Below are 24,623 nucleotides of genomic sequence, written 5' to 3' on the forward strand. Positions count from 1 at the left end.
CTGACCCTAAGCACTCAAGAGGAACTCAGCAGCAGGATACGCCCTATTCTAAAGGGGGAACACCCTAATCTCCTATTATGCTAAACTGCCCTATTCTAAAGGGGGAACACCCTAATCTCCTATTATGCTAAACTGCCCTATTCTAAAGGGGGAACACCCTAGACACGGATCCTGCCCTGGTCCTTGAGCAAGGTCACCTTTCAGAAGTCCTTCCACTAGACAGCATGGGAGTAAGCTGGCAAGGAATTTGTCATACCTACTTGGCTGATGGCTCCCAGCAATAATATAAGTTTACACAGTAGCACTTCTCTGACATAGTCACACACACTCTCTTTTCTAAAGACCTGGAAATTTTGTTATCCTCAGATTCAGGTTTTTAGGACCCTGTTTCCTCACTCCAGTTGGTTCAGACAAAACCTTTCTGCTGGCCTTTTATTATTCTTGCCAAGCTAAGTGATAACTTTAGAAATACAACACAAGGGCTCTTTAAATGAACATTATGTCTGCGTGCTGGATGGAGGATCAAAGTCATCTTTCAAATATTCATGCCTTCAGCATTTTGTGGGGGCAAGGGGTGCCTTTTCTGTAGCCACTGTGCTCCCAGGTTCATTCAATTCATTTCAACCCATCTTACCTTGATCTTGAAATGTACCTTTCTACAGAGTCCTAACAAAATAAAGTAAAACCTGGCTAGAGTCAGATCTCCAAATCCTCCTGACTTCCTCTGGCAGCCAGACCCTTGAATCTGAAGGGCCTAGATGACAACTCTGCTTTGCAGTCTCCAGACACCCAGAAGTGAAAGAAGAGAATGCCATGTCATAAAGCTAATGACTTTCCTGAGTCATGGAGGAATGGCAGCTACCAGAGCCTCTAGTTTGCCATGAATAAGCAGTTTTTTGAAGAGAAAATAGTGTTGGCATTCAAACACTACTGCTCAGGGATTTGATTTTGTATTTTAGTTCCAGGGTCCTTTGCCTCTCTTTTGATACACAGTACTTGTGCAGGTCAATCTTCTCTCCAGGTAATATCCCGATGGTGTTCTGTGGGATTGGAGCTTCCCAGCTCCAGGCAGGTGAGGCCTTCTAGAAATCAGTGGAATGTCTCTGGAAGAGCAATGGTTTTCCTTCCCCACTTTTTCCAACCAGAATAACAATATGGTATGGATATTTATCTTGTAATTAGGGCCACATTCCCTAATTGCAGCAGTGACACTGAAACACCGCAGTAGCAATTGTAGTTGCAACTTATGTTAGCTTTCTGTTACTGTGATGAAATCCCTGAGATTAAGAAAGGGTTTATTTTGGCTCAAGGCTTTGGAGATTTCAGACCATGCTCCATTGGCCCCATTGCTAATGGGAGTGTGATAGATGATGTGGTATATAATGGCAGGAACACATGGCAGAGGAGCCTACTCACCTCATGGTGGCTAGGAAGCAAAAAGAGAGACAAGAAGGGGCCAGGGTCCCAATATCCCCTTCAAGGGCATGTTCTCAATGACCTAACTTCTTTCCATAAGGCTCCACCTCCTAAAGTGCCTTAGGCTGGTGAACAAACCTTCAGCAAATGGACGTTTGGGGGACACATCCAACAACAGCACATCTCTATGGATAATCACCCATGTAAATGGGGGAGGAGGGAAAGGGTGTAGGCTATTTTTTTTCTCCAGGGGCTGGGATACGAGGTAAGATACTAACAGGGTCTCTGCTAGACATGTCCCATACATTTTCTCATTAATACTTAAAGCAATCTCCTGAGGCAAGGATTGTCATTCTTATTACATAGAAGAAGAAATCAAGTCTTAGATTATTAGCAAGGGTCCCAAAGGTGACATGTCATCACAATTGCATCATGCCCACCCTTTGTGTTCCACAGTTTACTGTTGGGCAGTTAAATTCAGAAAATCAGTCCTGTTGCATGGCATCTTCTAGCACTCTTCCAAGCCTCCTCAGGACCATTTCTTGTCTCCTCTTGTGGCAGGGAAAATTCTTAAACATCTGTAAAGCCAACACCACTGCTGGCCCACTGTTCTATTATAAACCAAATACATTCCCCGTAGCTATTCTTAGAAGTGTTTTTTGTTTGTTTTGTTTTCTGTAGATGAACACAATACCTTTTATTTATTTTATGTGGTGCTGAGGATTGAACCCTCACACATGCTAGGCAAGCTCTCTACCACTGAGCTACAACCCCAGCCCTAGAGGTGTTTTTTAAATAAAAAGCCCTTGTACCCAGAGGGCTTCCAAATATTTGTTGAAAAAAAAATAGCCATTTTCCAGGGCTAATAAAAACATCCTCTGTCCCCGAGTATACTTTGGGCAAGATCAAAATCATATGGAGGTCCTCTGCTCAGGTGCACCAATTCTTCCAAACAAATCTCTCTGAGGACTTGTGTGGTTGGGTATTCCCCGCATGATGCAATCAAAAGAAACATTCCTGATTTCCTTTGGCCAGATAGTGATAAGCATTCATACACTGACTTCTTTCAGTGGGGCCCAAGGCTCTGTCTGTACTTTTGATGTCTATCATGAGTCCATCATGTCCTACAGAACATAGTCATGACTCAAGTGTTCCACACAGGACAGTGCCATCCCTTCAAAGAGCACTCTCAGCCCAGCCTTTAGCTGGGTTGTATTAGTCATATTTCAGATGGCAGGACTGGTTCTTCTTTGAAACCAAGTCACTATCCTCTTGAGATAAGCCTGTCTCCTATTAATTTCCAACAAAGGTCTATTTACATCTCTGTCACAAAATGTGAGCACAGCTGTTCATAATGGCACTGTATTTCAACTATGTAACACTCACTGGTTCACATGAAGGTTATATTTTCTCAGGCCAGGCTTTTTCATTTTGGGGTTGTTTAAAGGTTTTGAAAACAATATACTGTGTACAATCTGACTCAGCTGGCCACATCTCCACCTTCCCACATCCACCCGGGTAACATAAACGAACAGATACAAGGTAGGAGGAAAAGGCCAGGAAGAAAGAATGAAGGAAATGTTTATTGAGACTGAAATGGAATACTGTTTCTTCTATGAGTTTACAGCACAGTGTGTTAAGAGGCTGGTTACAAACTCCAAAACAAAGATGACCCATAGTTCATGAAGAGCTCTGCCAACTCTGGTGCCACTAATTGGAGCCACCTGATAAGAGGATAGAACCATTCAGTCCAAAAATACATTACTGATTCAACTCCATGTATATTTCAATTTAATTCCTATTAACAGTACCAATATTTGCATTTTAAAATTCACACTGAATTTCACTTTGATGTTTACATGACAATTTCAGTATTATTTTCTGGTAGATTTCAGGTACAGGTGGTCGATACTATTTACTTTTCTGCTATCTTTGGCACAATCTCTGGTTTCTAAAATAGAAAAGTACAGGTTTAGGTTGGCTACACAATATTGCAAAACATGACTATTTTGGATCTATCTCCATGTAAGTACAAGTTCATGTTAAGCATTATTTACAAGATGGGATCTGAAGTACAGACTTTAATAAGCTATCTTCCTTCATTAGCAGGAGAATGACAAGTAGAGAATTTTAATGAGCAGGGCCAAGATTACTAGTTAGAATAGTCCTCTCTGGAGTAGGAGACAAGTGTTGGAGGAGGAGACAAGTGTCAGAGGATGGAACAATTTCCCCTGAACCATTCATGTTGTGGGATTGATTTTGCAAGAATCCAGGGTAGGGATGGCTGTTTTAGGCAATGTGTCTTGTTCAACCTCTGGAATCTACATTAAAATACAACTTAGCTGGTAGCTTGCCATTGTTGTCTGGTCCCTGATGGATAAAAAAAAAAAATCCAAGGGCAGCAAAATACTGGCCTCTTTAAGTGGGTGTGAGTGAACTTGGAAGGATGAAGCTTTCCAGTCAGATCCAAGCAAATCTAGCCTTCTGGGAACAACACCTTTGCACATCATCTTGTAGAGGGCTGGTGTGGATTTCCTCCAGAAAACGCAAAAGGTCTGTGAATTGTAAATGAATGGCTATGCCACCCTGGAGTATCACCATAGTACATCTCTGCTTTAGGGCTGACACACAGATGTGAAGTGATCAAACAACACGATTTCTCATTCTAGTGCTCCTGAGAAAGGAGTTCTGATAAGCCGTGAAGCAGACCTGGGTTGGAATTGTGGTTATTCAAGTACAAGGAGAGTTCCTTATTTCACATTGACAGTTTAATCCTGATCTCTGTCTTGTAAATTATATGAAAATAATAAATATATACATATATATATATATAGTTCTATACTGAACACTGGGTTAACAGTTACCAGCGTCCCAATACAGTACATTGAATAAAGAACCCTTCTCCCTAAATGCTATGCCCATGTTAAAGTTAAAACTGTTATTGCAGAACTGTGCTGGTCTGTTTTGTTTTGTCTTCCAAAACAGCGTCTTTGAAACTGGCTGGAGATGAGTTCAAAATGGACAATTTGGCACATTGACCAGGTGGGGTTTTTCAGATGCATTAGAATCTATAAAAAGTGAGAAGTCAAAGGAAATCCATGCCAATAGAAAGTCTGAGTAAAAATTTGTAACCAATGACAGAAATTTTTAAAAACCCCAAATCACTGATTATGCATGAGAAAGCAATCTCTCTTCCACATCTGTTACCTAATTCTAAAAAGTTATTACCTCATATACTTCCAAACTTTGTTTTATAGAAATTTTCAAACCCAGATAATACAACTTTCTTTTAATCATTTTCCTTTTATCTTACCCCAACCCCAAATCCCAAAACCCAGAGAACAAAGGCTATGAAGCCAAATATAGAAAATAATCTGGAGGTCTGTTTATCAAACTACATGTACAATTGACCATTAGCGTTTTTCTTCATGTTTGAATTCGCTAAGAGATGACTCTCATGGAGATGTCCTTCATCACTCCAGTCATCTGAGGCTAAGGGCTCTAGAACTGTGAGGTCTGGGTGAAGGAGATAGTGTCGGACTTGTCCACTGCGAAGCCTCCATTGACATAGGACTTCTTTGTATCTGAGTCTTCATTATCCAGTATTGTGGATTCCAAGGCAAAGGGATTCACAATGTTGACTTCGGATGAAACATCCATCTGCTCCAGCTCCTTCTTAGAGAGCTTTTCTACAATGCCAGTCCCAAATGCATCACCGAGGACATTGACCATGGTCCTGAACCGGTCCCTGGGGAAGAGACAGGAAAGTCAGGCAGAGGGCTCAGATTTCACTTTCCCTCATCACTGACAGGACAAAGGAAAGGACCTGATGTGTTTGGTTAAGATTTAAATCAATACAGAAAATTCTGTCTTCATGGCTGGCTGGCTGGAGGTGCCTCACAGGCCTGGGGCAGAAGGGTATTCTAAAGCCACAGAAAGAACAAACAGGCTCCACTGGGTCTGTGCTCCCAATAGGTAGCAATGTCTTCCCTAAATCTCCTAAAGTTCTCATTTCTTCTTCTAAAGAAATATGAATACAGTCTCCACAGAGATGTTTGGAGGACTGAGGGAAACTCATGATTTATCCAGATTAAATGCAACTGACATTATGGGTTCTCTTTTGGCTAAGTGAGAGAACTTATTTTCCCTCTCTCTCTCTCTCTCTCTCTCTCTCTCCCCTCTTTTACTTTCTCCTTTCCTGGTGTATTTCTTTCTTTACCAAATGAATCTTGTTCTATGAGTAAGCTACCAGGAACATGGCAGAGCACAGGATCAGAAAATACAGGTCAGCGCAGGAATGGATTCTCCTTGAGGCAACTGCAGCCAGTCCTAACTTCTGGACAGCCTAGTGAAGAGGCTGATGGCAGGACGGTCTGAAGACAAGGCCTACTGGGGAGGGGAGTATCCATTTTGACACTGGAGCTTTGATGGCAGGAAATGTGTACATAGGTATTCCTATGAAAATGATACCTGTGGGAAGGAAAAGGCCAAAAGTATCTACACATATCTACTCTGCATGCCATTCTGCTATTTAGAGCAAGGCCAGGGATTGAAATGGCCCTAGATTCTTTCTATCCCATGACTTCAGATTGGATTTTTGGTTCATCTGGCTCTCGTGACAGTGAAGGTCCCTGGTTTCAGGAAGAACTAGGGGAAGGAGAAGAGGGCAAATCCATCATCACCAATGGAAGGAAAAACTAAAGCTTACCTCGTGGTATGGTATTTTTGCAAGAAGGGCACCATTTCAGTTGGCTTATTAAGGTCTGGTGAATGTTGAGGGGACTGTGTATGGGACAGCTTCCAGGCCAGATGCAGGGTTTGGGACATACCTAGAATACCTGCTTCCTTTCCTCCATCTCACCTGCAACCTACAAACCATGCAGCACTGGACTTCCCCGTCAACCCCACCGGCTCTAAGTTAAAGGTTCAATGTGGAGATTACACTTACCCTGAGGGTCAGGGGATGGAGCCAGACCTAGGTGCTGGAAGTGGACATCCAGGATAAGTCCCAGAGCCAGGCTAGTTCCAACTTTAACTTTGGAATCACAGAAGGCCCATTCTCACTCTCATGCTCTGCTGTATTTTGTGTGTGTGTGTGTGTGTGTGTGTGTGTGTGTGTGTGAGAGAGAGAGAGAGAGAGAGAGAGAGAGAGAGAGAGAGAGAAGTTGTTTGGGGCCTAAATGGTCCAATTCATCTGAATTGTAGCAATAAAATTTGCCATATTTTGAGTATGTACTGTCTATTAGATGTGATTCTAGACACTCACTTCACATGAACTCACTTGGTCAATGGCAGAATTTCTCCTGTCTCACAGATAATGCAAATGGGTCTCAGAGAGGTTAGGGAACTTGCTTAAGCTCAAAAGCTAATAAGACATCGGATGAGGATTCAAACCCAAGTCAAACTTACCCCAGAGTCTTTGCTCACACCATTGCCCCTGTCATCTCCAAAGATGCTTGATAAGATGCACAGATTTTGAACCAGGACATGGTGCCAAATCAGGTTAGGAGAAGCCAGGATGAACAGGGGCCTTTCCCTGGCTTCTTCACCATTTTATCCTATGTTTATCTTCTTCCACACCCAGCTTCTAATCTTGAGTATCACCGGTATAATGAGGTAATGGGGCTCACTGGCTTTTTAAAATCACTATTTAAAGTTAGGAGGAGTTAATTTTTAAGCATGTTATCAGATAGCCTGGTCAGAGGGAAATTAAAGCAGCAACAGATGGCTCATTAGGCAATCTAAGCAGGGATGATGGCAGCCTGCAGACTGTGAATGGTAGGAAGCTGCCTGCTCATCTGGCTGAGGCAGAGCATTTATTCCAACTCACAGGAGCCAGTCGACAGCGACGATCAGGGTGACATCCTCGGCAGGCAGGCCCACAGCACTCAGCACGATCACCATGGTCACCAGGCCAGCCTGGGGCACACCAGCAGCTCCGATGCTTGCAGCTGTGGCTGTGATGCTGTAGTCAAAACACACCAGCAGAGAGGAGTTAGACCCAATTTCTCCCCTTAATGTCCCTGGTCTGAAATGGTCTCCGTGGGTGTTACTGCTCTGCCCTGAAATTGGGCAGGCAGAATCTATTATCTGTTAGGCCCCAGCTCTGCCTCATTATAGAATGAGTGCTGCAGGGGACTGAGAGAAGCATGATGCCAGGTTCTGACAGGAGGAGATATGGCAAGGACATATAGAAGAACTGCTTGAGTGGCAGCAAAAATGAGCCTGAGAGTTATTCAAGAGGAGGGCAAGAGTTTACCAACAGGGGTGTTTATGGAAGGTTTTATCTATCTATCCATGCATCCACCCAAAGTTCCAAGTACGTCTCCCTCTGCTGTCTTCCTCCCTTCCACTCACCTTCCCAGTCATTTACTGAATATCTAATGTGTTCCAGGAATTTAAGTTGCCTTGAAGGATTAGTACAGGTAGTGGCAGGGTAGATGGACAAAGGCATTTTGAGTGCAGCAAAGGAATGAGCAATTGTTAAGCAGGTTTTATGCACTTTATGGACATCATAAGACTCTTGTCTCTCAGAGGTTTCAGGGCACTGAATTGAGAAAAACCATGACTCCTGTCCAAAGTACAAGAATTTATTCCTGACTACTCCTTTTGCCAGTGGATGCTCTTTGTGCAAGAGAAGTGAGATCTGGAATCCAGAAAAGGCAGCAAAATGAACTTTATTACTATGTATTTAAAAAGATCTCTCCTGGGAAGATATGTGGTACTAGGGGTTTTTCTCTTCAGAATGTGCAGTTTTTCATCAGCAGCATCTTTCATATTTTAATTGGATCATTGTGGAGGAAATCAAGGCTCACCATGCCCTGAAAAGTCCCTTGGTTTGGATGAGCATGAGAGCACAGCCACAACACTTTCTAGAGACATAGTCTTGCCCTTGGGCCAATGAACTGCTGCCAAGAAGTCACTGGGTGGAAAGATAAAAATATAGGAACTTCAATTTAAACCAGAAGAATCCCTAATTTAATCTACAAACCCATATTTTAGTGAGCTCTAAAGTCTCAGTTCTTAGGCAACTGACTCTACTGCCCATTCATCTGCCTAGTGATAAGCTGTCAGGGTTTAAGGAGTGGTTAAATGCAGTTCAGAGTTTTTTGATGATTATGTTATTCCTTCAGTGGCTATGGCCCCCAATTTGTGGGGCTGTACCAACTTCTCTAAAAGTTTCAAGCTTTGCATAATTCTTTAGATCTGTTCTGACCTAATACTCTTTGGAAAACCCAATTTTATTTCAATGCTGGTTGAATTGAATGAATCAATGGGTTTTCTTTGTCAGAAATGATTTATGCCCAGACCCTCTGATCCCTCTTGGAAGCCTCAACATGTTATTGTTAACCAAGTCCCTACAGCCTGAGGCTGGACTGGAAACTCAAAATCCACTGAGCCAAAGAAAACTCTGCCCTTGAGCCTTCATGTTGTTTGCTAAACGTCAGCAGTCTGACTGGCTTTGGTCTGAAATTTGGAACTATACATAACTATAAGCAGGAACAATATAAAATCCTATTCCTGTTATTTGAACATATACTACTTTGGCTGAGAGGACTTTCATTCTCTAAGGTACAAAGTTCTTTCCTAGCACCAAGGTTTAGTTTTAAAGACAGGCCATTTTTAACTCAGTCCAACATGATTGCAGGTTGGGTGTGAATTGTAGTGAATGAAGGTTTGGGAATCAGACACACCTGGGTTATACTTCTGGCTCTGCCATTTTACTCACAGTTTTCATGGGCAGGTTACTTCTCTGAATCTAAATTCCTTGACAGTATTATGATGCTTCTCTGAAGATGAATCCGGGCATATCTGGGATAGTAGATTTATAACATGCCATTTCTGCTGCAAATTTTTCAGCTTCTGTTGTTGTACTGCTAGCACTAATAATAATGTCACTATGACGACAGGCAAAAACACTGGTTGAGCATCCCTAATCTGAAAAATCCAACATCCAAATGCTCCAGGATTTGAAACTTCATTTGATCACTGACACGATGCCACAGGTAGAAAATTCCACACCTGATCTCATATGAGGGGTCACAGTCAAAACACAGGCACAAAAAAATACTGTGAATATTTATAAGGTATACATGAAACTTCAATGAAATTTGTGTTTGGACACTGGTTTACTCTCAAGCTATCTCATTATGTATATGAAAATATTTCAAACTCCCAAATCCCAAACACTTCTGGTCCCAAGCAGTTTTTTGACAAAGGATATTCCACCTGTACTATTATAACAAATGCAACTACTATTATTGGTACTTTTTTCTTCTGAGCCCTTTCTAGGCCCCCAATCCTGTAATTATCTGTTTTTATAAGATAATTTATCCTATTTTCAATCAGTTATAGCCTGTGATAAGTGAATATTAGATAAAAAGATACCACAAAATGATGGTATCTATGTTATTTGATGTCCAACCCACAGAAAGAAATGTACTGTGTATGGGTCTAAAAGTTTTTAACCATTAGCCATGTGAGCTATAACTGTAACCTATAAAGTTAAAGCTAACTTTTATTTGCCAGGTAGAGCCAGAGAGGACTTTTTAAGTCAATGATTACTTTGGACTTCACAGTTGTTGTAGTTCTGAGACACTAGTTATCACCAAGATTTGCCAGAACAGGGAGGGAGGTTTTAATGTGATTTTGCTAGTTAGCTTCTTAGGCCCACAGTTGATTCCTCTAGCAGTCAGGTTTTTAAAAAATGTTAGAAAGATCTATAAAATGTATGACTAAAGAAGACGGAGGGGATTCATCAAAAAGTGGCCAGTACACTTGAGAGCCACCACCTCATACAACTACTCCTTGGAGCCGTTTAGTGCAAACTCTTGATTCCCCTGGCCAGGCTGAGGGAGATGGGGAAAAACACTTGGAAATGTAAAAGCAGCAACTGCTGAAGCACAGGGGGCTTTCTCCGGCATGATTGAAGGCCTTAATTTAACACAGTCTCTGCTGTTGTAAGTACAGGACTTTACTGAAGCTCTTTTGGCACAGCCTTCTTTATTTATTTATTTATTTATTTTTTTTAGTTTAAGATGGCTTTCACATGTGCTAGGCAAGCGCCCCACCACTGAGCTACAACCTCGGCCCCTGGCACAGGCTTTTTTAGCCACTCACACTTCATAGATTATGCAGCATTTGTATACTACCTCCTACTCCCACCAGCTGATGTGCTAAATGATATATATATATTTTAGTATTTTTTTAGTTGTAGGTGGACACGATGCCTTTATTTTTGTTTATTTATTTTATGTGGTGCTGAGGATCAAACCCAGTGCCTCACCTGTGCTAGGAGAGCACTCTACCACTGAGCCATAATCCAAGCCCCTCCAAATGATACATTTTGCACTTGTTTTCAGTGAATTTCAGGCAAATAGCAATAGTTTATAGGGTTGAGGAGGGGGTTTTAAAAAATATACTATATTAGAACATTGTCAGTTAATGAACTCCTTATCCCCAGAATTTATGTCTATGCTGTGGACACAACAGTTAATTAACTCTAAAAGGTTGAGAGTCAATCCTGAGTGGGCCTAGGGACTAAGTTTCATATTACAAACTGAACTAAATGGTTATCTCTAATCCAAGCCTGTCGCTCTGCTCGTACATAGTACTGTCCAAAAGAACTTTTGGCAGTGATGGAATTGTAATACAGCTGTGCTATTTAATTCAGTCAGCCATTGGCCACACATGACCGGTAACAACCATATTGGTTAGTACTGTCCTAAAGAAACAACTCAGGCAAGATTTACTAATGACATTTCTACTACCTGATTGAGCAGACAGACTATTTTGGTCCTCATTTGATGAGAATTCTCTTTAGCATCTGATTCTGTGAATCATTTTCAACCTTGAAAACCTTCTTTGGGTTTTCATAACATGATTCTTGGCTGTCTCCCATCACTCTGTTCCTTCCCACTCTCTCTCTTGAATTCTCCCTTTTTTGTCTGCCTCTAATATTAGAATTTTCCAAGGCTCAGCCCTAATTGTCTTCTCTATAAACTCTCCCTATGCAATGCCTTCCATTCCTAACATTTATGTGCTCCCTATGTAGGCACTAAGCATTTTATATGCATCATCCTACTTCATCATTACTACCTGAATAAATTGTAGGCACTATTATTATCATTTTACAGGTGAGAAAACAAGAAAGCTTAGAGAAATCAAGTCTTTTGCCTGAGGTCACAACTAATCATAGTGTCCCTGAGATTTGAACAGACACCTGACTTGTGACCTACTTGTTTGATGACCACCATTAAGATGATGGCCCTGACTTCCATTTCTCAATCCAGACCTGTATTTCTCACTGTATATTTCCTGAAAATCTTAAAGGCTTTCAAATTCAATGTGTCAAAAATATAAACTCTTTATTTTCTCCTTATTCTTGTTTCTCTCATGCTAGTCCCTGTTATGATAAGCCCCATCCATCAATCCAGAACCATCCATTAAACCTGGGAGTCACACTAGTCTTCCTCTGTTCCTCCCTCTGAATCCAATAGATAACTCTTCAATGTATTAGCTCCTTTCCATCCCCAGTGTACTCAGTGCCTTGTTGTAGGCCTTTTAAGACCTTAGCTAGACCTCTCCAAATGGCCTCTAACTGGTCTTCTAGCTTGGTGTCCCTGTCTCCATCCAATCCATCCACTGCATTGACAGTTACCTATCTAAAATGCAAATCTGTTCATAATATTATAAACGATCTAAGACCCTTCTATGAGCATCCCATACAAAGCCTTTCATCAGATGACCCCTTTCTCCTCATCCTTTCATGTTTTTCATGTTATACTCCTTATGTCAGCCACACCAAATAATCTGTACTCTGTAACTGGGTCATGGCTATATCACAATCCCTGAATAAACTATTTTTGCTACCCAAAGCTCTAAAGTGTCTTTCTTCACCTAAATTCTTACTCCTCATCTCATATTCAGCTACATTTCCCCCTCTTCCAGGAAGCCTTCCCCCACCTTCCCAGGTAGAGCTAGCTGATCCTTCCTTCTTTGGTACCCTCTGTGACCACCACAGCAAGTTCTGGATAGCTGCTATCACAGATATCAGCACTCACTTGGTTACCTATTCCCCATCCACCAAGGGCCCTTAGAAAGCAGAGACTAGACTTTATTCAACCTTGAGTCTTTGATGCCCCCTCTGTGCCTACTCTGAACTGAGCACAGAGTGGTGCTCTGGATAGCCAGACCCTGAAACAGAAATCTTGTATACCACAAGTCCACTACTTATACTTCATCTTGGGAAGAAACTTGGGTAGGCCAAGAAAAAACATCATTAGGCCATTCTTGATCTCCCTTCACAGACCATTTTACTTGAGGCAATTCCTATAACAGTGATGCAAAAGAGTGACACCAGGCCCCACCTGATAGTGATGATCTGCCCAATGCCCAAGTCTAAGTCATTCAACTGCGCAATAAACACAGCTGCCACTGCTTCGTAGAGTGCAGTCCCATCCATGTTGATTGTGGCACCAACGGGCAACACAAATCTAGTGATCCTCTTGTCCACCTGGTTTTTTTCTTCGGCACAGCGGAAGGTGACAGGCAGTGTGGCTGAACTGTGTGATATAGAGAGAAAAGAACTTATGGTCTTAGGATGGTGATGCTCAATCCCCACCTGAAAAGGCACATCTCTTCCACAAAAGTAAAGAAAGGACCCAAAACAGGTTGGTATTGTGGCCAGTCCAGGGATCAGAAGGTGCTGTGTCCACCACTGCCCCCCAGTGATTCTAGAACTCCTCCCTGGCTGCAGGCCATGCTGAGGGCAGGAGATATTCAATAGTGTGAAGAAATATGGTAAAAATGGGGCAGAGAATATGGAAGTCAACTCTCAAGTTAAAGGCAGGTACAAAAAAAACAGGCTGGAGTCTGCTCCATCAAGTGAGGGTTGAGCTAGTAAAGTGTGGCCTGAGGCTTCTTCTAGAAACCTCTTATAGTTACCTGGAAGAGATCATGAGAGCTGTCAGGAGAGCCTGGGCCATACCCATGGCAAATCGGAAAGGGTTCTTCCGGACGACTACGAAATATATCAGTGGGAGAATTACAATGGAGTGGATGGCAAGCCTGTAAACAAGAGGGAAAAGTTTCAAAGATAATACTCTCATACTTCACTCTTTTTTCAAACAGTTTTTTAAAAATATGACGTTGTTCAGCTTTCCTAAAGACCCAATGAGAAAATGAGAAGTTGCCTAGGAAATATATGTTCCCATGCTGCAGATGAGGACATAGGGGCCAATTCAGTAAATGAAGATCTGGTCAAAGTTAATGACAAATTCAGTAGCCAAATATAAATTTCAGAGCTCACAGAACAGAGTTATACCATGCTGAAATGCTCCTGTCTGTGTGATTCCTGGTTTTGAATTATGACTTCTCTAAGACTCAGCTAAATTTCCCCCTCCTTCAGGAAACATCCCGTTACTTTCCCAGGAAAAGCTTACCCTTTCTTACTTGGCACTCTCTTTATCCCCTACCGTGATACCTCATTATAGCCCTTGTCACAGTCTTTACCTTCTCTGTCCCCTGGGCTCTTCAGAGTGGCTATAAGGAAAAATTCTCTCTTCTTCCACAGTTGTACTTTAGGACTGGCCCCCTTTACTAGCCTTACCTTCTCAAATTGCACCTTATTTTACATGGAAATAAACAGCGTACCCAAAATAGGGGGCTTAAGAAATGAGACTCATTTGATGGATGGCATGCATGTGTAAGTGGCAACCTAAGAATTGACAGATCAGTTATACAAGGTTGAAATGATAAGAAATGGGCACTGCAAATACCAATCCTGGAAGTTTGGAGAGAGGGTCTTCTCAATACAGAGCTTGTACTTAAGAACTGTGAATTCTTAGCTAGGACTTTTAGTTTTCTGTTAGAAGCCTAGAGAAGGCAAGAGAAAAGAAACCAGCATAACGCCATTAAGAAATGGCTTAGTGTCACAAGCCTCAGTCACATCACTGCCAAGACTTTGATCCTGGTCCTGCATGTTTCAGTGGTCCCAGAGCAGGGCTGGCCTCTGGTGAGGCCAAGGCCCTGCCTCCCTGACCTCTGTGGCCTGGAGATTTGACGCTGATCCCCACACTATAGGAACCCAGGTTGCTTCTGTGTTAGCTGACCGGGCTGTGCTTTTGGCAAAAACAGATTATGAACCAAAAGCTGTGCAATGGAAACCCCAAGGAAATTGAGTTCCAAAAGGTGACCCAATTCCTCAAGTTGGGTGTTTGACCTGTGAGAGTCAAATCAATGTCATTTCTTCATTCCCTTGCTCCATATGTTTTAGCATATATGAAGTATCTTGCTCTTGGGTGAGTGTCTGGGGGCACCCTCTGTAATCTACCCCACTGCATTTCTTCTCAAGGAACCATACCAATATCCCCACTCCCTTCCTATTTGTGGCTTCTAAAAAGCCCCACATGATTCCAACTAGCCTGACGATTTCCCCATCACCATCCCCGACACACTGAGGACTCAAGGCAGGGAATAGCTACCAGCCTCAGTGACAGCATTTGAACCAACCTGTTCTCCTGCTACTACTTGCTCTGATTTAATTTCATTTAGGCCCTTCTTAATTTCTTTCCACTTCAGGGTATGTGGGGGCTATTCCTACCTGCTCGGTTAGTTTATGTTCTTGAGAAAGTAAAGGGCAGGAGACAGCCAAAAGAGGCTACGAGTGGGTTTCTCTCTTGTTTTAAAAATGATTTAAACACAACCAATAAAGGCAGTGGTAAAGCCTGGTCCAGGCTGTTCTGCCAAAAGCTGGCAATTAGCACAGTGTGATCCACCTACAGTACAGCTGTTAAAGGGCAGCCCTGCTCACTGCTCTCTTATCTCTAAAGTATCTTTTCCTGTACTTATGAGAGAAGCCGACCTTAACCAACCAAACCCCAGTCTCTCTGTAGCAATCCTATTGAACCCAGTTGAAGGTTCTGTTTTTTTTTTTTTTTCTCTTGAATCAGACATACCCACTCAGGACAGTAGCCATGTAAAGACCCAGCTTGCGGAATATTTCCCAGTCTTCAACTTCTATGATCTTCCCAGCAATCAGGAACAAAATACCAAGTGGCATGTAACTAGAAAGTAAGCACAACAAAAACCCAATGCCATCACTGGGGTTTTCTCAGGCTGGGATTATTGGGGAGGAAACAAGCCAGTGAATGCACCCCAGCTCCAGCTTGCAACTGGAAGTACAGAAGACATGGTTGCAAGACAGCAAGCGCTCATCTTCGAGTCCTGGGCAGACTAATGGCTCTAGTTTCCAGTACCTGCAAGCAAGCAACTTGCAGTCTACCCACCCAAACTACTGCAAGGGTATTTTGCAAATATGACATAAATATGCAGTGAGATTGGTGCATACCCCATACCATATACACCCCCACATCCTACTGATTGTCACATCTGCTTAGCTCATTTGAGCTCCACTCATCCCTACAAAATAAGGATGCTGAGCTCTTTCTAGCCATGGCATCTCATTTGTCAGGTGCCAGCAATTGAAGCAACAGTAATAACAGTGGAAGTGGTCACCATATGTCTATTTGTGGAGCTCTCATTAGATCTTGTGTTGGGGAAAGTATTTTACATGCATCATCTCACTTAATGTTCTTCTAACCCTGGGGTTAGGTTTTATTACTTTTTTTTAAACAGATAATAAAGCTGAGGGTTTTACAGGATTAAGTGGCTTGCCTGTTATTACTGAACACTTTACATCACTTTTGGGTTAAATAATGTTGAACCAATTCCATGTGAGATACGTGAGGCAGAGATCTCCCAGGAAATGTGGACTTTCTGGCATCTCAGTGACAGGGCGGATACTTAGGTGGTGTCTCTGGGATGCTCAGATGGCAGTTTTCCTTTGAGTGAGCTAGTGGCCCTGCTGTAGCATTTTTGATGTTTTGAACCTCACTTCTGCATGGGGCCTAAGAAGGAAAGCACTCTCTGTTCTGATCTGCGAGGAGCTCTTCCAGATCATCCCTTTAGGAGCACTTCTGACCTGAGTGTTGGTTGGGTGCAAGATGACTTGCCAGGCCTCTGACGGAAAAGACAGTGGCTGATAGCTAGACAGTTATTAATGAACTACCTACTGAGAAGTATATGGAGCTATTTCATACTCCAGTGTCTTGATTTCTAATGTCTCCATCTCCAGGAGGAGACCAGTTGAGGAACATAAGCCTCATCTTTCTAATTTTGAGGATACAGAGTTTTTAGGGGAAGCAAAATAGTCTCAAATAGTGTCTGCTCACCACATAATGATCTGAACAATTTTCATGGTTGCGTCACTCAAGGCATTGAAGAAATCCACCAGAATCTGTCCCTTTTCTCCCATTTTTCCAATGACAAGTCCAAAGACGAGGCAAAAGATAATCAAGCCTAGAACATTTATGCCATCTGAATACATGCCCACGATTCTGTATTCCTTTGTTTTGTTCTGTGGATCAAAACAAAGAAAATATATTGATACATGATGATAATCACAGTGATCTATTAGAGTCAATAATACTTTAGGAAATATAATAATTATTAAAAACCCTATACAAGTATCAAATCCCCTCCCCCAATGAAATTTAAAGTCCCCCTTTTTATTTTTTTTAAATATTAAAGCCTGACTATACAGCTTTGTCTTTTATTTATTTTTTTTTTATGTGGTGCTGAGGATAAAACCCAGTGCCTCACACGTGCGGGGTGGGCGCTCTACCACTGAGCTACAGCCCCAGCCCCCCTTAACAAGTCCATATTTTAATATTTTTTTCTGAAGATTTATAATTCTATTTTTTTTTCAATTTTTGTTATAAATTTTAGAATCAGAGCACTTTTCAGGGTTATTTAAACTACTAGCTACATTTGGAGTTTGTTTTTAAAGAAAGACGGGAATTAGTAACACAGGAAGCACAAACTACCATCTGTTTTATCCTGATAACGAAGCACAGGAACATTTTTCACTGTCTCTGTTCTTGTATGACCAACAGGATTTTAGAGATAGATATAAAATTAGCCCCAGATACCTACTACAATGAGCCATTTCTTCAATTTATCCTGAGTAAAAATACCCTGAGATTCACTGAGAAAAAAACATAACCTGATTGGTGCAAACCAGGGTGATAAAGAATTAGGTTAACAAGCCACTAGGGTATCAGTCATTTCTTATTTATGATGAAACAAATATTTATGGAGCAGCTAGAGTGTTCTAACTGCATTGGCTATAGTGCAAGGCCTTAAAATTCAGCTGGAGAGATGAGACCAACCGTGAGAAACATGAGCCAATAGCAAAATGGTGTGTAATTAAAGACACAGCCAAGCTATGAGTTACAAGCATCACACAGAGACTGGGACATGAATGAGAACTTCAAGGTTAGGGAAAGCTAAGTTTGAGGAGTAGGCAGCCAGGAGACAAAGTATGTTCCAGAAAAAATGGTACACACAGGCAAAAATCATGGCATATGGGCCTTTGTAACTTGCTTGGATGATAATTCTTACATATCTGTTCCTATGGCTGCCACCCTAACTTAAACCTCTCTGCTGGATGACCCTAAAAGACCCAGTTCTTCTCCATTGTAATATCCATCACTCTTCACATGAGGACAGATGCATTATCTGTCTTTTTACTATTATAATCCCAAGGCCCAGCAGGGCCTGGCATATGGAAGGTGCTCAGAAAAATACTTTGGAAGCACATCAAAAGGCAGGAATAAGGGGTAAGTGAGGAGGCAGATCTGGATATAAGAGAGGGGGCTGTTGGGAAGAAAGCTAGGAAGACTCCAGAGAAGTCAGGTCATGAAGGCCCTCTACCCAAAGCCCAAGAAGCTAAGGCTTTCTGAAGTAGGAAGCAAGGAGCCATCTGTAGTCTACTTCATTTGAATTCTTAAATATATGGAATATTTCTCTTTTTCCTTAAATCTTTCCTTTTTATGTGAAGGCAGAGGACATTCAGGAGATGTCTATTAGAGGCCTACAAAGGCATCAATTCAGGACCATACATTCCAGTTCTGAAATCCCTAAAGATCTTAAAGTCCATTGATCTAATTGGTAAGTTTATAGAAAACTCTGGGTGACAAAACCTATTCTGAACAGAGATGAGGCTACTGATAATCTGTTTTTCTAACTTTGCAGAGTATCCACGTGTTTGCTACAGAAATATTGATGATGTTTGATTCTCTGGAGTGTTGCTGCAATCTCACAGATGTTACTTATCATACAGTGTATATGTTGTATGACCCTTCTAAAGTCTTAAAAGATTTGAAATTAGAATCATTTCTGGGTAAAAAGATTTGGACATGGAACTGTGGGTCTGTATCCTGTGTTTATGTAGCTTTATAAAACTAAATCAGTCCTCAAGGTACCCAGTTGTAAAAGGTGTCAAAAATTCAGTGGCAACAAGCCTCATTCTTTTCCCTATGTATACAGTTGAAACCCTTTGTTCTTACTAGTTTTTATGTAGTATAGTCCCCCCCCACACACCAACATACTGAGTTAGCAAATGCTGAACGATTGCTACTAGTCACATCAAACAATCAATAGGTGACATTTTTATGCGGGTTTCTGCTTAAAAACATCTCATTTAATATATACTGCTGATTCACTGACATTGAACTCATGACCAACAGCACTATTACTCCTGCCTGAATGAAGATTCTTTAACACACATATTTTCTCCTTAAGGCACATCACAGCCTTCTTGTGTTTAGGAACCCTTAAAAAGTACTTTAGTACTTTGTTTCTGTTCACATTAAATAGTGAAATCACCATGAAAAAGCACAAAAATGGAAAAAAATGGCACTAAATGCATCACAAGATGGACATTTGCTTGCAGAGTGAGAGCCAAAAGTAGGCAGGTCCAGCCTAGTCCAGCCTCACCTGGAAACATGCACAGTGGGCGACTCAAATTTTGTGCTGCTTTTTGCCAATGACTATGAATGTGCCATGAATATTGATTTGGGGGTCACAAGTAAGTTCGCAAGAAGGAGAATTCACAAATGTGGATTCTGTAAATAACAAAGACTGACTATCTTTCATCTTCTGCTCACTCATGAGTGGCATCTGCCTACTGGGGGGAAAAGGCAGGTGACAGAATGGTACCTCAGAAACTGCGGACATCATGGTGGTGACAGGCTCCTCTGTCATGTTCCTCCGGGGATCACTGGGGGGCTTTACTTCTTCACGCTTGGTTTTGTACTGCATATTGGAGAAAAACAAAGACAAGCAAACAAATAAGATTTTTAGCATCTTTGATGCTACACCATAGGAATAAGTTATTGTTGCCAAACAAGTACCTCCAAAGAGTTCTACCTTCAGTGCTTCTGTTGCTTCTAGTTTTTGATAAAACCACCCATGAGGTTTTATAACTAAAAATGGATTGAGAAATCCAAATCCCTGACTCCCACAACCACCATTCAATAATGTCAGAACGTTCTTTCACTTTCATAATAAGGACAAAATCAATGGAGAAATAATGTGAAAGAAAGGATGTTTTCTCCACAGGCGCTTTCACAGAAAGACCCAATAGGGATTCCTATCACTTTTGCTTTTATTAATTAATTTTTTTAATTGGAAAAAATACCTCATCACTTTGGTAAAAGTAGTCCCCAGGACTTTAATAAATATCCAAAAAGTTTTAACAAGATGGTTGCATCCAAATCAACAGTCCCTTTAGGGCTATTCAGTGAGTGAGATTTCTGTTTCCTTCAGTTCTGTTTGGATCTGTAGAGCCTTGACACAGAGGTTTAAGAAAGAGCTAGTATATTATTATACCAGGCGCAAATGTCCCTCCTACAGGGCTCTGCCAACACTGAGAACCTTACAAATAACCACTGTGGCTGATCTGCAAAGGCACCCCTGATATAGAGGTGGTTCTGTGCCCCATGGAGGTTGGCAGGGAGCAATATAATTGCCATTTTTGTTGGTATACACAGAAGTTTCTGTTCATGTAATTTATGTAAATGAATACAGCAGTTTGTGATAGACTCAGCTGTCTTGACAAATGGAAGAAAAAGACTTGTCCGTAGAGTGAAGAGATGTCAAACTTTCCTAGAGGGGAAAAAAAACCCTATGGCTTTGTTACATTGCTCTTCAGAGTATGGGCAATGGGCATATAATGGCTAAAGAAAAGAACTAATCTCAGGAATGCTAGCTATGTCATGTGTGTTAGATACAGATTGCCAACACCAGAGCAGCAAGAAAGAGGAGATAGAAAGCTCTTTTTCTAACCATTGCACTGCATCAACAGAAAGTCCACATTTCTTTACAAAAGTAACATGATTCTCCAGAATAGGTACTGAAGGCCACATTTTAAGCCACTCATTGTTTGAAAGATTACTAATTGCTCCATTTGAGCCCTTTTGAGGGAAACTGCATATGGGAAAAGGAAGCAGTGTAAATTATGACATGCATTTGACTGTTGGTTTGAAAGCAAGAATACAAAACAGAAAAGCCACTGAAACTCTTCATTCACAGGTGCACTGCCCACTGCCAGGTTTGATGGGATTACTTCCATTTCTTGGGTCATAGAAGGAAAAAAAAATCTTAACTGGTAATGGGAAGGAGAGAGAAACTCAAGGGTAAAAGTCATTAATATTACCTGCTGAAAACAGGCTTGGACAAGGTTCTCAGGGAACATATTTCTGTTGGAGACATGAAAAGCAGTATTATAGGATGGCAAGAAAGTGGTTTTTTTATCATACTCAAATACATTGATAAAAAATGAGTGTAATATAGAATGAGTACTCTGATTTCTCCTCTGGCCTCTCTTCTGAAAAACACTTCCTTGTAATAAGATTTCTTTCTTGTTTGCCGAGCCTTAACTGAGTATAGAATGTTCTCCTAATCAAACCAGTTCACTGAGTAACAACAGTGCTGAGCCCAGTGAAAAGCTGGCAGGTAGACACTTATAGTTGAGAGACAATTCTTTAATTTTCTGCACATTTCAGTTTTCATACATGAGACAATATTTCTACTAATAATCTGTTCCCAAATTCTTTATGCCAATTGCAAATATTATTGTAATTACTGAATTAAATGTTAAAGCATTGAAATATGGCTGTGAAAAAGACAGTATGGTTTCTATTAAAAACCAAGCTGAATGCCTGGAATCTCAATAGAGGCCAATGACTAAAATTTTCACTATTAAATTTGATATGAGGAGACAACTTAAATAAAAAGTGGAAGGATTTGGCACTTGACTTTCTTTGCAATTTTGAAGGGTTTGGGTTGCTTCACTCTACAGAAACTCAACCTGGAAATTGTAAAAGATGCATTTATAAGGGCACCATATACAACAGAAATTATGAAAATACAATGAAATGATACATTGAAACAAAGACTGTGATCCTACATTAAAAAAATTGGTGAATAAATGCTTTTAATTTTTAGGTAGGAAAAAATATGTAATACAGCTCCTATAACTTTTTGTGTGTGTGTGTGGGGGGGGTGTTGCTGGGGATTGAACCCATGGCCTTGTGCATGCTAGACAAATACTTTTATCACCGTGTCACACCCAGCTCTCCTAGAACACCTTTTGTGAGTCTCTGATTTAATTGCTACTTTAAATCGACAAACCTATTTCTGGCTCTGTTTTAGATAAGAGGATTTTTCCTGTACAGTTAAAAAAAAATGTATTTTTCCAAATGTGAGGTTTTCTCCCTACAATTAAAAACAATGTGTATCTCCAAGAGTGCTACGGACTTACCATACAACCCAGTCCGACATCTTTATACAATAAAGATACTTTCTGCATCTCTGTCCATCCTAAATCATTACAGAGGACACTGTTGCTTCTAATCCTCTTGGAACCATGACCAACAAGCAATAATTACTTGCCATGTAATTTGTGGGGTCCAAGGTAAAATGAAGATGCATAATAATTTTAAAAATTACTAAAAATGTCAAGATAGAAGAGTATTAAAGCATGCTCATGGCCTTGGCCTCCTGTAACTACACAGCTGGCACAATCAGGAAGCTAAGACTCTCACCTGATCAGGTCTAACATGGCATCTACTGTGCTGACTTCCGGGGTGCTCCCCATCCTGTCGATTTCAGACACCTTCTGGGTGACACCAGGCTTGATGCTCACCACCAGCACAATACCTATGATCAAGGACAGTATCCACAGTGCATTAAGAAACTTCGAGGCCATGTGTGGTGGCATACACCTGTAATTCCTGTAACTTGAGAAGCAGAGGCAGGAGAATCACAAGTTCAAAGCCTGCCTCAGGAACTTAACAAGCCCCAAAGCAACTTAAGTCAGACCCTGAGTCAAAATAAAAAATAAAAAGGGCTGGGGATGTAGCTCAGTGGTTAAGTGCCCCTGGGTTTAATCCCTGGTACCAAAAATGTGAAAATAAAAAATAAAGAACCTTCCAGAACATTTGGCATCCTGGTGCATTCTTCTAACATTGTAATGAGGAGACCTGAAATTAGCTAAATGCTGAGACATTTGTGGCTTCCTTAATTACTTCCCCATTGAAATTCATAAGCAGACGGAATTCTCCCCCCCACCTTAAGCATCTAAGAATTGCTTCTGGAAATACCTATTGTTGAGAATTCTTTTCTTCAATTCATGAGATCAACCTAGGCAGGTGTGTGGGTGAAGGTACTTCATTTCCTGGCCCAGGGAACCTGTTGATATCTTTTGTAATTTAGCCCACAGACGCTGGTCATCCTGCAGGTCATACAGAACAAGCTTTGTCTTGTCTACCTTCTTTACCAAAAGCCTTGGAAGAGCTAGAATGCTGTATTGTGGGCAAGTGTCATTCAGGGGTGGAATGGAGAATAGATAGATAGGAAATGCAGGCAGGGAAGGTGCTTCATGCTGTAAGGAAGACCTGTCTGCACGCTAGGTCATCTAAAAGCACCATTGTGATCTCTGGAAATAATGAGTTTCTGTCTCTCCAAGTGTCTAGCAGAAATGGGAGGTTGTAGAAGAGACCAAGGCATTGAGGGTTGTTTGACTAAAAGAGAGGAAGAAAAGATATTTCCATGCCTTTCTTGCTCCTTTCCCAAGAGGAGGAAGTACTAAGGGGACTTTGGAGTGTAGAATGGGTCAGTTTTGTTTGTGGGACCAGTCGCTGGGCAGTAAGAGGGCTGTGGATCTTTTCTTTATGGCCCACTTTCCCCTGTCAGGGCTGCAGAATGGATATATACCCAGTTAATTATAAGGCAATATCTTGCTTTTTCTCTGCTATTTTTTCTTTGTGCTGGATCCCCTGAAAGAGATACAACTTTGGTTTAGGGCTGGGCTCAGGCCCTCCTAAGCCCCTCAGCCTAATACCACTAAAACTTCACCATATCCCACCTCTTACCCATTCACTGAATCAGGGCTGCAAGGATCAGGCTGGCTGCAACATCTGAGAACATTTCCTTCCTTTCTTCCCACTCTGGGCACCCTTCTTAAAATGTCATGCTAGGTCACAAAAGATCTTGAAGCTATAAGAATAGCTCTTCCTTTATTAAAACTTTATCTTTCTCCCTCGTATAAGTGAAGCAATACTGTCAGCTGTTAGCATTTGGTAAAATGTAAAATGCACTGAAATCTGGAAATATGTATCATTATACTCAGTGCCACTATTATAGATTAATTATCCAGTTTAAGATTACATAATCTCTTGGCTTCACTTTCTTCAACCAATGACTCTGATAAGGTATGGAACTGTCATCCACTTCCTTTTTCTTAGTAGAGACTCTAATAAGCAGTACCATGTCTATGTCAGCATTGCATTGCCTTCACATAACAGGTGCAATGTAGACTTCAAAGCAAAAAGTTCCAGGGTAGTTTGACATATTACTTTCTGATTTAAAATAATCTTCATTTTTAACACTCCAACTACTTTTTGGATGAAAAGTCACAATTGTATAGGGGAATAAGGATTCAGAAATAAATATTACCTAGAATCACAGCAATGATGGTGGTACAGAAATAATATACTACAGCACGCAGTCCAATTTTTCCAGATACACTGGAGTCTAGTGCAGCAACACCTGGAAGGAGAGGAGGGAAAGGTCAAATTAATTCATTTTTAAAAGACAGAATTCCAGCTGGGCCTATAATCCCAGCAACTCCGAAGGCTGAGACAGAAGGATCATGAGTTCAAAGACAGCCTCAGCAAAAGTTGAGGCGCTAAACAACTCAGTGAGACCCTGTCTCTAAATAAATTACAGAATAGGGCTGGCCATGTGGCTCAGTGGTTGAGTGCCCCTGAGTTCAATCCCCAGTAATACCCCCCACCCCC

General features: G+C 41.3%; 1 protein-coding gene across 1 annotated transcript in view; it reads right to left on the reverse strand.

Moving 5' to 3' along the window:
- Positions 1 to 4,797: 4,797 nt before the first annotated feature.
- Positions 4,798 to 24,623, reverse strand: part of Slc1a1 (solute carrier family 1 member 1) — a 72,151-nt gene continuing 52,325 nt past the window's right edge. Inside the window, exons 3-12 of the mRNA XM_076843438.2 lie at positions 24,280 to 24,372; positions 22,368 to 22,482; positions 20,978 to 21,020; positions 19,480 to 19,575; positions 16,650 to 16,834; positions 15,375 to 15,482; positions 13,363 to 13,485; positions 12,786 to 12,980; positions 7,247 to 7,381; positions 4,798 to 5,164 (exon numbers count right to left, since the gene is read on the reverse strand). Of these exons, the coding sequence (XP_076699553.1) occupies positions 4,918 to 5,164; positions 7,247 to 7,381; positions 12,786 to 12,980; positions 13,363 to 13,485; positions 15,375 to 15,482; positions 16,650 to 16,834; positions 19,480 to 19,575; positions 20,978 to 21,020; positions 22,368 to 22,482; positions 24,280 to 24,372 (1,340 nt within the window). The 3' untranslated portion in view covers positions 4,798 to 4,917. The remainder of the gene's footprint in view (positions 5,165 to 7,246; positions 7,382 to 12,785; positions 12,981 to 13,362; positions 13,486 to 15,374; positions 15,483 to 16,649; positions 16,835 to 19,479; positions 19,576 to 20,977; positions 21,021 to 22,367; positions 22,483 to 24,279; positions 24,373 to 24,623) is intronic.

The sequence above is a fragment of the Callospermophilus lateralis genome, chromosome 2 (assembly GCF_048772815.1).
Source record: "Callospermophilus lateralis isolate mCalLat2 chromosome 2, mCalLat2.hap1, whole genome shotgun sequence".
Classification (NCBI taxonomy): domain Eukaryota; kingdom Metazoa; phylum Chordata; class Mammalia; order Rodentia; family Sciuridae; genus Callospermophilus; species Callospermophilus lateralis.